Source organism: Cheilinus undulatus, linkage group 8 (genome assembly GCF_018320785.1).
Source record: "Cheilinus undulatus linkage group 8, ASM1832078v1, whole genome shotgun sequence".
In the NCBI taxonomy this organism is placed as follows: domain Eukaryota; kingdom Metazoa; phylum Chordata; class Actinopteri; order Labriformes; family Labridae; genus Cheilinus; species Cheilinus undulatus.
The window spans coordinates 38,960,874-38,973,937 of record NC_054872.1 but is presented as its reverse complement, the minus strand read 5'-3'; the positions used below and the strand labels follow the sequence as shown (position 1 = coordinate 38,973,937).

At 38.0% G+C, this 13,064-nt stretch overlaps 1 protein-coding gene across 1 annotated transcript in view; it reads left to right on the top strand.

Annotated features, from left to right (window-relative positions):
- slc9a1a (solute carrier family 9 member A1a) overlaps nt 1-13,064 on the top strand; it is a 60,748-nt gene that overhangs the window by 37,369 nt on the left and 10,315 nt on the right. The window contains exons 7-11 of the mRNA XM_041792817.1: nt 2,099-2,169; nt 3,710-3,886; nt 7,270-7,396; nt 9,612-9,713; nt 11,894-11,975. Of these exons, the coding sequence (XP_041648751.1) occupies nt 2,099-2,169; nt 3,710-3,886; nt 7,270-7,396; nt 9,612-9,713; nt 11,894-11,975 (559 nt within the window). The remainder of the gene's footprint in view (nt 1-2,098; nt 2,170-3,709; nt 3,887-7,269; nt 7,397-9,611; nt 9,714-11,893; nt 11,976-13,064) is intronic.

Genomic DNA, 13,064 nt, shown 5'->3' with positions numbered 1-13,064 from the left:
TGGATACTTTAAATGCATCTTTGAGTACAGTGCTGGGAATTACATGACAGTGCAACAGAATTTTATTTTAATCAGCCTTTATTTAGCCAAGAAGACCTCACTGAGATTAAAAACAACCCTTTCAAGAGTGCACTATCCAAGACAAGATAGTTTATGACAAACAGTCAGTAACCATACATGCGTACACAGTATCAATCAAAACAAAACATTACAAGACATGAAAGACTAGTAACTAATCCTAATAACCCTCACTGCAGTGTGTTTAATGCTGTTTGACCTGTCCTATCAAGTCTTGCCAAAACAAGCACTAGGTCATCTAAATTATGTTACAGTAAGAATTCTAAATCTTGGTAAAGTTTGTTGGTGTACATTAATTTATCATTAGGGTGAGGGTTAGGAATTGGGTAAAGAGTCAGGATTAGGTCGATCAACAAAATGTGCCAAAACAAACAATATGGGGCAAGATTTGATGGGACGGGTCAAATAGCATTGAGTGGGTGGAGCCCAACGTTTGGCGATGCCTACATTGACCCCCCTTATGGGAAATGTCCCCTATTGCACACTGCAGTGAGGGGCTTCTCACTGGAGAGTGACATTGATTAAGTCAGAAGCAGAATGAAGGAGGAGCTGGGGTGGAGGAGGGTTGCAAGAGCGGCTTGCAGAGAGAACAGCAAAGGCTAGAGCACTTTGAATAAGGCAGCATGAGCGCCTTTAGCCACCAGCATGCTGAGAGCAAATCAACTGTCAGCTGATGAGGGCTTGTTTGAGATCAGCTGATCTCAGTTATGGCAGTGCTTGACTCCATGGCTTGCCTGAACTAACACTATATGCAAAATTTTTAACACTATTAATCAAATTCATACAGTTGATTACAAATATTAAAATACTAAGCTAAAATTTATACTCAAAGATAGCCTGGAATATATACAACGATTTGAAAACATGTTGGGTAACTTGGTTTGAAATCAGTCTATAGATTATCCTAAGCAAAACTGGTAGGAAAACAGCCAGGAAATAGTAAGACGTAGTTAAAAATGGTTATTGATTTTAGAATTATCATTATATTTGCATACATTATAAGATGTTTTGCAATATAAACCAGCAAACTAAAAAATACTGGCTCAGTGCCCTTTTTTGCACACCCAGCAGTATGAAATTGTGCAGTCATACAAATGAAAACAGAAATACAGTAAGCTGGTTAAAGGGGAACCATACATTAGTAAGCCAGTATTCATTTTAAAAATGTATAAATGAAGCCCCATTTGTAGGTGAAGTCTCATTTTTCAACCTCAAGTGTTGACACTGCAGAGGAACTTTTCATTCTGTCTGCACTTCTCGGCCCCGCCTCCACATCGCTGGTCAGCTTCTCTATAAATCAGTCTCCTCTGACAATGCAGAGGTAAATTCTGTGGCTCCTCTTAATGACCTGTTCCCATAGCAACGCTGCCTGTCAGACAGTCATCTTCAGGGTTAGTCAGAAACAGCAGGGCGACCTGTGGTGGTCTGAAAAACGAGCACAGCGCTACGTTTCTCAGCTTTTCTGAGCCGTATACTGCCACTGTTAATAAACGCTGTCCAATCAATCACCTGCCTGCTGCTGCTGCTTGTTTTCTCCCATGAACTCCATTTTAAAGCTCATCACCTGCTGCTGTTATTAGTGTTTGCGTACTGTGAGAGTTGGTTACTGTGCAGGGGCTAGAGGTAGGAGATGCAGCTGGGTAATGTTTGTGTTAGGAAAGAGAGCCTGCAATCACGGTTAATTACACTGTCAGTCATAAATTATAGTTTCTTCTCAGGAATTAGATATATCACATTTTGCCTCCTGTTTGTGTACTACACTTGTCAAAAATACAAAAGCAATCAGTCTCCAACCTGCTAAATTGATCATTTTAATGCAACAGATGTGACCCAGCCCCTTCGAAAGCTGTATAATTTAGATGCACGTTTGTTTGCAGACAAATTACTTTTTTTTTTTACCTCGCTAATTCTGTTTTAAATGAATGTGAAAACCATACAGAGAAGACAGCACTGAAAGCTTGGTTTATTCCTGAGTTTGCCTCCTTTTTAAAGGTTGTTTTCTAACTTTATCTCTCCCCAGTTCCTCGACCACCTGCTGACTGGTATTGAGGACATTTGTGGACACTATGGGCATCACCACTGGAAGGACAAGTACGAATATTACACTAATAACACATTTAAGTTTGTTATTAGACAATCTTTCCAGATTTTTTTTATATTACTCATTATCCACACAGTTTAGAAATGTCAAACATGAAGACAAATGCTCATTACCCAAGTCTTAATTGAGACAGGAAAAATGAACAAGAAACTAGTGTTTCTAATTCATACTATTTAAATGTGAAAAGGTTTGTGGTTAATTTGATCATTTCGGCAAAACCAACATTTAGCCCTTTATCACTGGTTAGCACACTTCATTGTGATAATACCAAGGTGGAGAAGATTATCTTGCTAACACTGAAACTGATAATTGGAGATATGCTCATGCTAAGTTTTGTGGAAGGATTTCTGTGAGCTGATGGAGCCACAGCCATCATCATGGCTAACAACAGCTACGAGATTGGGAAAGATGTACAGTGTCTATAATAAGTGTTCACCTGCTCAGATGTTTTATCCTTTTATTGATTTTTTTAAAATAAATCAGTTCTGGTCAATATAATTTGACTTTTTTGACGAAAAAGAAACTACAATAAAACATCTTTATTGTCAAAGTGAAAACAGAATTCCACAAAGTAATGTTGATTGAATAAAAATATGTAATGTGAAATAAATGATTGCATAACTATTCATCCCCTTTACGTCAGTATTTAGTAGATGCACTTTTGCAATCACAGCAAAAAAGCATCCCCACAGTATGATGCTGCCACGTCCATGCTTCACAGTGGGGATGGTGTGTTTGTGATGGTGCGTAGTGTCTTGTCAGGCCAAAAGCAACATTTTGGTCTCATCAGACCAAAGAACTCTCTTTGGAGTATCCCACAGGCCTTTTCTCGAACCCTAGTTGAGTTTTCTTCAACAGTGTCTTTCTCTTTGCCACTCTTCCATAAAGCTTTTACTGGTGAAGAATCTGGGCAATAGTTGTATGCAGAGTCTCTCCTATCTCAGCTGCTGAAGCTTGTAACTCCTTGAGAGTAGCCATAGGTGTGCTGGTGGCCTTTGTCATGAGTCTCCTTCTTGCATGTTCACTCAGTTTGCGAGGATGACCTGACCTAGGTTTGGAAGTTTTGGACCATCACATTTATACTAAGCAAAACTGTGTTTGTGGTTTTTTTTAATATTTACAGTATTTAGGCTCAGCTTAACCCTCAGTTACTTTTCATGTCTTGATATTTCATTCAAAACTGGGATTTAGAGTGATGAGCAGCACACCACAGACAATATAGTGAGTCACCAGCAGCTCTGTGTATGACGCATTTGTTTTTTGTTTTTTTTATGGTGACATAATTAGCAGTTACTCAGGTCTTCATTCATAGGGTCATATGAGTACTGAAATCAGTATAAAATCCCATCCCTAGTGTAAACCAGGGGTTAATGCTCTGAAAATTAAGTTATGGATGTGGATTCATTGTTGTCAGTGATTCTCATTCCCCTAATGTGCATCCGGTTGCTTACATCTCTCTCTTTACCTCTGTCATATTTTACTTCCCTATCTCTTTTTCTGTATCTGTTCTTGACTCCTCTTCTCCTTCAGGCTGAACCGCTTCAACAAGAAGTATGTGAAGAAGTGCCTGATAGCAGGCGAGCGCTCCAAGGAGCCGCAGCTCATCGCCTTCTACCACAAGATGGAGATGAAACAGGCCATTGAGCTGGTGGAGAGCGGAGGGGGAGTCAAGCTGCCTTCTGCTGTGCCTTCCACTGTTTCCATGCAGTGAGTACTCAGAGTAAAACTACATAATGTATGAAACAACCACATGCAGGGCCCAATTCATAAAAATCACTGTTCAGCCTTTACACCCACTAATGAGATGAAAAGAAATCATCGTCTGTGCACTCACACCTAACATTTAGATTTCAAACCTGTTATCAAATCACCCAAGTGGCATGTAAATGAAAGATGTAAATGAAGTCTAGGGATTAAATGCACCTCAAACTGTTTTACAGAGCAAATATTATGGAGTCTCTGTGCTCTGGTGCTGTTTGCATTAATTTGGATTAGCCATCATGCATTAATTTAGGGTTAAAATTGCCACTTTTTATGCAGAAGAGCCTTAATGCACAAAATTCTCATTTAACTAACAACACCACTAATAGCCACACTTAGTTAGTTAGAAATTTTACTGTCTACTAAGAGTTTGAAGCAGCTGTGCCGTTATTGCTGCTAAGGGTCATTCACACCTCCACACTGGCTGTGCCGCAATCGGCCCACAAAGTGCACTGTGGAGCAAATCGCTCCCTCTCTAGTCAGTCAGATCAGTTCCGTTGCACACGCTCCCATCCATCTCTGGCACATCCATGAAGCACCACTCTGTCCGCTCCACCAGAGATATGCACCAGGTCTATTTTCAGAGCTGGCCGTTTCCAAACCGCGTTAGTCCACATAGAGCAGATCGATTCAAACACCTGGAAAGACTTTCAAAGTGTCTGTTGCAAAACAGATTATCGGGAGGTCAGTGGGCCACAGACCTACTATTGTGCTATTGAGGGAAAAAAGTTAGAGTCACAGAACTTACATGAAACCACATGTACTTTATTGCAAACACAAACCTGCTAACTTCCTAATATACTCTCCAATGGTAGAAGCAAAATAATCATGGAATCATTCCCACGTGAATTTGTTCTCCCCTGATCCTTTCCCCTCTTATCACTCATTGACGCGTCTAGCAAGCAAGGTTGCTTGCCTTCAGTCAGAGCAAAATTGCTACACATAAAGTCTTGAAATATAATTAGAATATTATTTTCTGTTAGTATTAATAGCGTTTCAGTCAGTCTGGGGCTGTCTGAGCCCCAGAGGGTACAACTGTCAAAATGTGTATGAACCTGCATCAGATAATTGTTTTGGCCACTTGAGGGCAGTAGAAACAAGCTGTCAACAACTGATGGAAGTGCTCCCACCTTTTAAGGTGATATGGCAAATTTTGTGACAAATGGTGATGTATTTTCACATCCAGCAGTTAAGAAGCAACCTTATGGTTTATTTTAAATAATGTGTCTTCCCATCTGTCAAATGCTCATTCTCCTTTAACTTGAAGTATCAGTCTTTCATCTACTCAAAGCTCCATTTTGCCCAGCAGCTGGTTTCTAGCTGTGCCTCTGTGTTGTTTGGTGTTGAACATGCAGAGTGCAGAGAGATTTTAGGGTCTTTTTTTCTCAGCATACAGCTGCCAGCTGTGGTTCTGTGAGCTGTGGGAGTGAACCAAAACAGGAAAATAGCAGTTTAGATGGCTCTGTGAACCTTTATTGAGCTGATGCAGGGTGGGGGGAGGGGTTACTGTGATTTATCACTGGGATTAACATCATTAACACCATCTCATAGGGCATACAGTTATTATCAAATTGTTGATGATAGTAAGTTTGTTTAAAGAAATATAGTTGTCTTGTTTTTTACCTGTTATACAAGTTTGTGTTTTTGTTTCAAACTTTGTGGTAGCATAGTATTTTTTTTTTTACCTTTAAAATTGTAGACATGATAGGAAATACCCCATGAGGTATGAGAGTTCCTGATAAAGCTGTAGACTGAGCACTGTGTCACTTTTATTTTAATTTCGTGTAGCCAAAGACCATCTTTATTTTAATGGGGTTTTTTTTGTTTGTTTTTTTAAGATGTATTTTGAGGCTTTTTTGCCTTTATTGGAGAGATCAGACAGTGGACAGATTTTGGAACAGGGCTGTGAAAGTAGAGAATGACATGCAATTAAAGAGTCACAGTCCAGATTTGGACCTGGGCTGCCCATACATGGGGCACGACACAATCACTATAGGCCATCTGCACCCTAGACCATCTTTATTTTCAATATGAATGCATCAAAATGGCTCCCCAATTGCTGAGTTTTATCTCTTTTTAACAGTTACATATGATGGAAATCTCTTTGCTGTAGTCTTGTGCCAAATTTAGCTGTTTTGTTGCAAATATTGCATTAACAGCTCTACCTCAATCATCTTCTGGTGGTCCAAAATGTTAATTTTAATAATTTCCCTCTACTCTTTAATACAAGAACCTCTAAAAAGAGAAACTGCTGTAAGAAGCTCCACAAAAGATAGCTTTTAAACTCCACATTTACAATATCAAGAAGTCAGTAATGTGTTATAAAGATCAAGCTTCAGTCAGTCTTAATACTGAGTGTCAGAGATTAAATATGTCAGACGGACTTGAAGACACTTTGAAACATCAGTGGGGTCTTCAGGTTTTAGGCCCGAGTTTGATCACCACTCTAAGCACTACAAGAGTGACAGTTTTGAAATTCACCCTGCTCATATTAAGTCAAGGATTCACAAGATAAGACCTGCCCCTACTTATCACATTTCACATTGAAGAAGTGCAGACAGGAAAGCTAATGTCAGCTCTGATACTTCCAGATTTATTTTACCTTGGCTCAAAGGATAAAAACATTGTCCCGTCACTTTGAATCAAATGCCGACTACATACTGTGGCTCAGTAATGGCACCGTAACAGGGTTCCTCTATCATTATGCCTCTGTACTTGCACATTGCATCTGTAACAGCTTAATTTTGGTGTCCCATGGTTTGGATTACACTACATTACATAGTTGTGGAATACTGAGATAAAGTAGGAGAGACACAGCGTGTGAGAACCTTCCCATACAAACATTAAGGCATCCAAATGCACGCACGGCACAGTGTTGCCTTCCTGACACCAACATTACATAACTGCTGCTTGATCTCTCCATTATGCCTTTATTACTACCTCTAGTGGCAGATCAGGGGAGGAACAACCTAGCCCCAACATTCCCCCTCCTGTGGTACAAAAAGGCATAAGCATCCTAACATTTGTAAACATTTATTGGAGGGATGTCTATTTTCAAACAAGTCCTTACACAGTTATACAGAACATTTAAAAAAAAATTATTACAACCTACAAATGGCAATGTGGAAGCATGGAATGTTAGTGAAAGTATCAGAACTCTCTGAGCAGTCTGATTTGTTGATCCCAGGAGGAAAATCTGAGTGGAAATGATGATTTGCCTTTGTCAAACAAATTGTCATGTGTTTTACTAGACTTTTTGATGTGAACCTGTCTGTTATTGGTTTCACACAGTCACTGATCATCCTTACTTTTTTCTGCTTATTTCTCAGGAACATCCAGCCCAAGAAGCCTCCTGCTGCCAAGCCTGCAGAGAGAGCTCTGCCCCAGCTGCCTAAAGGCCGAGAGGAGGAGATCAGGAAGATCCTCAGAAGTAACCTTCAGAGGACACGGCAGAGGGTAACACTGCTCAGTAGAAAAAGATAAAGATTATTACATGTTCAGTCATTTATGTTCGCTAAAGATGTATTGTCTTGTATTACGGGGACTTCAGTGCAGATCATTTTTCACATTGATTTGCAAGTAAAAATACGCTACTTCCTCTTGCCTATTAGGCTGTAGTGTACTGATTATTCCAGAGTTAGAATATGATCAATAGTGTACTTGTATATGACTTATTGATTTTGGGGACAAAAAAACAGAGTTTAAAAGGCATTTGTTTAATTGTATATGAGCATCATGGTGGCTATAGGAACTCTTTTAAAGACACATTAACACACAAGTCATTGCCTTAGTAGTCATAGAGCTCAACAGTGACAACACTTTCTGGCAGCTCTGGTTCCTGAGATGTCCATTTTGAAATCCCTCATTAGCATTTTATGATTTTCTTATACTGAAATTTTTCAACCTGGAACAAAGCCAACTACCTGAATAGTCTTTACTATACAATGTTTGATTCAGCATAAAAAAATGGCTTTTAGAAACAGAAAAAGAAAAAGGTACAAGACTTTGTGCATCCCTGATTCTCTTCACATGGCTCTTGAGCCACATGTAGCTTTTTACGATGACTTGTGGCTCTTTTAAGTCTTGGAAAAATAATTCCCCCAGAAAACCTTGAAAAATGGAAATGAGCCATTGCAAGTCACATCAATCAGTTTGTTTCCCACATTTATACAGTTTTCAACCTTTATTTTTTTGTCTGTGTATTTCCATCAGAGGTGTGCAAGAGTGAACATGCAGATAAATATTACTGATTCTTAAGAAAAAGACAAAACAGGTTTCAAACTCAACTTTGTACTACTGTTTTGCTTCAATAATTTGAAATCTGTTGTGTTAAGGGCTCAACTACCAGTTATGTGGAGGAAAAGATTTTTAATTCAGCATTTTTCCAAAATATGACTTTTTTCCCATCAGATCTTAATTTTTGTCAACTCTGTCAGACACAGGAAAAAGTCATTTATTTTTTACTTATTAATTCAAGATGAATGTCAAGTTTACAGTCATCTTATATGGTATTCAGAAATGATAATATGTTTTAAAAAAACATTTTCACATATTTTTTACTCTGCAGTATCTCATCTCTAAATTTAATGATTGCCTAACTGTGACTTTATCAAACATATCAAACTAATATTTCTGAATAAAGTAGTTGTTTTTTTTTAAATAGATTACATGGAATTTTAAAAAATAATGAGAAAAGACAGAACAGAGGATATTTAGTTTTTCATAAAATATGCAAAACCATCATCTGATTGAGTTGACAAGTATCTGTAGAGTTGACAATGGGGATAAAAAGTGATGGTTCAAAAATTTTTAACCCAAATAATTATCTACTAGATAAAGAAAACTGATTGAAATAAAAGGTGAAACCAAGCTCTCAACATTGCTCTATTATTTTTTTTTTTTGCGATAATTGGATTCACACCCTCAGGTTTGGATTGTGGCTCTTGCAAAAGTACCTATTGGTTCTTTGGTTGAGTATTGATTTGGTATCACTGGTGTACTTTTATATTTTTTCCAAGTTTGAAGGAACTACACATCCCATAATCCATTGCAATTCCCTAAAATCATTGTTGATGATAGCTTTTCAAACTTCTGAACCGTAAACAGGCCTTCTTTTGGCACCATCTGCTTTGTTATGTTTATTTTGGTAAAAATAAGTTTGAATATATTGTGGAATGCGTTAAACATTTTTTCACCGTGCGGTGATATCACATCATTTTATCTGACAGTGTGAATGAACCCTGTTTTTCTTAAAAAGAGGTTGATGTTACACAAAATCATACCTTCTATTGGAGCATAAACCATTGTTTCACAGTCAGGTAGCTCATGGTAAGTATACTTTGGATGGTTGTGAAATTACAGCTAATGATTAGATCTGCCATGGAAAACTGAAGTGCGTTTAAGTCTCAGTGTTTACCTCTACAGTAGTCCTCATAGCTCTAGTGGTGCCACTTCTGCCCATGCCTCTGACAAAAGGAGAGATATAGGGTTAAGGGTGGTAGTAGTAGAAGTTGTTTTTCTTAATGTTTTATCATTGCCTTTCAATTTGTAAAGAAACAGAAATAAATCATAAAATAACTATCTGGTTTGGCTATTTAAACTTTGATTTGATGTCTGTTTAACTTTGCTCTTAACCTGAGTTTTTAATGTGTTTTTCTTCCTCCTTCCTCAGCTGCGCTCCTACAACAGACACACTCTGGTGGCTGATCCATACGAGGATGGCTTAGGGGACTTCCTTATTAAGAAGCAGAAGATGATTGAGCTAGAGAAGAAGGTAAAAGATCAGCCTCAGAAACAAAAACACCACTTTAATCAAGAATCATCACAACCCTGCTGTGTTGTTTTGTTGAATACTATTGACACCTGGCCTCAGCGTGATTGAACAAAACACATTTTGTTGATTAGTCAGCACTGACTAGGACATTTTTTAACACCACAGCAGAGCCTTATGGACAGTTACGTAATGTAATATTATAGAGTAGATGTTTTATTGTAGGCAGCAGTCTGTGATAAACGAGTAAAAAATACAACAGATGCAGAGCAGCTCTCCTCATTTCATAGCAGCAGCAGTTAAATGATTCTGCCAAAATTATGATTTGTGTTCAAATTAGAGTCCACCTTCAGTCTCTTAAATTAATTTTCTCGACACAAATGGGGCTCTGATTTATTCACACACTTGAACAGCCCTACAGCAACACAGAGTTCCATTTCATCAGCCTGTAATTACATAATGAAAATAGACTGTTGTTTTGGGTAAATCGAATGTGCTGAAGGCCGCTGTGGACTCTGGAGGATTTCTCCAAAGCAACACAAAATTGTAATGGAGTTTCTGTGAGATACTGATCAATGTTGAATTACTGACTTATATTAGAACGGTTCCGCTATTTTTAGTTTAGCTGCAGAGAGTGCATTACTTGTTTTTTGTTTGTTTGTTTGCTGTTTTTTAGTCATAAAGTGTTGTTTATTGATTGTACTGAAGTCAGGTTGTGCACATCATTTCTCAACAGTGGTTTGTGCTATGGATGTCAAATAGGTTTGAAATATTTTTTTTTTAGTTTAAGTCACATTTTAGTCCTAGTCACTCTGTAGTTTTACACACTTTAGTTTTAGTTGTCAAAAACTAAAAAACACTTTGGTTAAGTTTTAGTCCAAAAAGAAAAAAAAAAAAAAAGCCATTACATTTTAGTCAACACATTGTCTTTGCCTGAATTTAGTGCCAAATCATACGAATAATCAATGGGTTCTATGGACCCTGCAAAACCTGGAATACCTGCTTTCTGCTGCTGAGAAGCAGAAGAGCTACAGCTATCTGATAGGTTGTGCTCTCTCTTTCACAATAAGTAAGGAGGTTTATGTTTGGTAGATTATTTCTTTGTTGTATGCTTCTTGGCAGTAAATATTTTGGAAAGTCTGTTTGTTTTCCTTTTTGATGGTGCCACATTTGTAAGGAACATGCATTTGTGGGATGAGCAGCAGAGCTGAGAATGTGGGTGCGCCCATGAAAAATTTGCCAAATACCACTGGAAACCAGGCTTTCCAATGGTATAAGATTTATTGCCAAGTAGCGTTGTTACAACAAAGAAATAATCTACCAAACACAGATTTCCTTACTTTTTGTGCTAAATTTATTTTTAGCCAGTCTTCATCTCATCTTTATAATGGAAAAAAGGTTGCCGACAAAAACTTTTAATCAGATTAAACTGACAAAATGAACACTGTAGAGGTGGAATCATCTGCATTCTTAGCTGCTACTCTAACACAATTGAAGCTGGGCTCCTCTACTTTACTATAACTGCATGTAGCCTTTACAATGATGTAGCATCAGTTATGTCTTCATCCCTTTCTGCTTTTACATCCAAAGGCTCGGGTTTGAGAGATGTGTAAGAAGCTGTTGGGTCTTGTAGCTCTGTCTTCTGGCTAGTTACTTCTGCATGTAACTTGTCTTTTTTGTGTGTTTTATCATGTCTTCTTCTTCTTCATTTGTCGTTGACTAGTGGTTAGCAAGCAGCATTTCTGACTTTTTTCCATTCAGGCATTTTCTTCATGCGACTGCATGCAGTGAATTAGGATAATTTGGGTCGAGTGCAAATACTGTTGCTCCTTATCTGTTTTGTAAGACTGCATTGAAATATTGTTAGTGTGTTTGTGCAATCTAAACATGCTGTAGTACTTTGCTTGAAGTTTTTGTACCTGGAAGTCACAGTTATTGGTTGACTAGGGCTTTTATTTTTGTGGCCATGGTATTGACATAGGTAATTGGTTTAATTTAATTAGAATCATATATAAATTAAATTGCTGGTATCCAACCAACCCTAGAGTATATATTTTCTTTTACTTTTATATTAGAGCTTTATATGCACATGATTTTTTTAAAGTTGACAGAAGAAAGATCACAAAACCACTGCACTCTGATTATTTGCAACAAGAATAACAAGCCTCCTTGTGTTTTCCCAGATTAAAGACATGAATAACTACCTGACTGTGCCTGCTGCTCCTCCAGACTCTCCCACCATGTGCAGAGCCAGACTGGCTTCAGGTAAACACATCCATCTTATCCGCAACCAAATGCAAACACTGGATAGCTTCCACCATTTTACTGAAAATCTCAGAAACAATCGCAGAAACAACAGGACAGAGTTCACCATCATGAGGATTAGACATCCACACTCTAGAGAGCACTGCTACTTTTCTCACACCTGCAGCTACAGATATTTCCCCCTCTCATGGAAATATGTCTGCGCGTGCCGGCCGGCATGTAAACCAGTGTGTGGTTTTTATTTTAGGCAAACATACTGATTTCAAACCTGATCAGCAGCAGAAAGGGAGCAAAGTCGGTCCAGGTATGTGGCCAGTGTAGAGAAGATACCTTGTGATAACCCAGCAGAGCCTAACATGCATGCATCAATCATTATGCTTGTTAACATTCATTAATTGCTCTTTACTAATGTGGGAATCTCATGACTTGATTGCTAGGACACAGCTGGATGATTAATTACTGGCTGTTTACAGAGTTCAGCATGAAACATATTTGAAAGTAAATCTAGACCAGATTGATAGTTGTTATTACGGCATGTGTTGCATTCTAAAGCATTGTGATGTACCTTGTATTATCTTTATAGTGTTGTGAGTATTTGGAAATGTCTTGAAACCTCCTGTGATCTATTTTGTTCAGTGGTTTTAAACTAGTGGCTGTGATACCCTTTTAGTAGAGGAACAAACCCCCAAATATCTGTTTTTTTAAGTACCCCTACCTGTGATGGAAGAATGCACATCCATGTTTTTTGCTAGGGCTGTACTTAACCAATGAAAATCTTGGTCGCCTGAAATTACACCTGCACTCCAAGCAATCAACTGGGGACCTGCATGTTATCTCCAGTTCAGGCTAATTAATGATACCATCTTCGTTGCACCCTTCGGGCTGTCTGAACAAACTAAAAAAAAAAAAAAAAAAAACCAAGCTTTTTGCAGCAGAGCCAACCAGCATGCACCTGCTTCAATTATTTATTTATTATACATGATTTTTTTGTGATCACAGCACAATAACTTACCTAAATTAAGTATTATATACAAAATAACCTCAGATAATGTTTTTTTGTCTGTTAAAAAGATTTCAATTAATGGGACT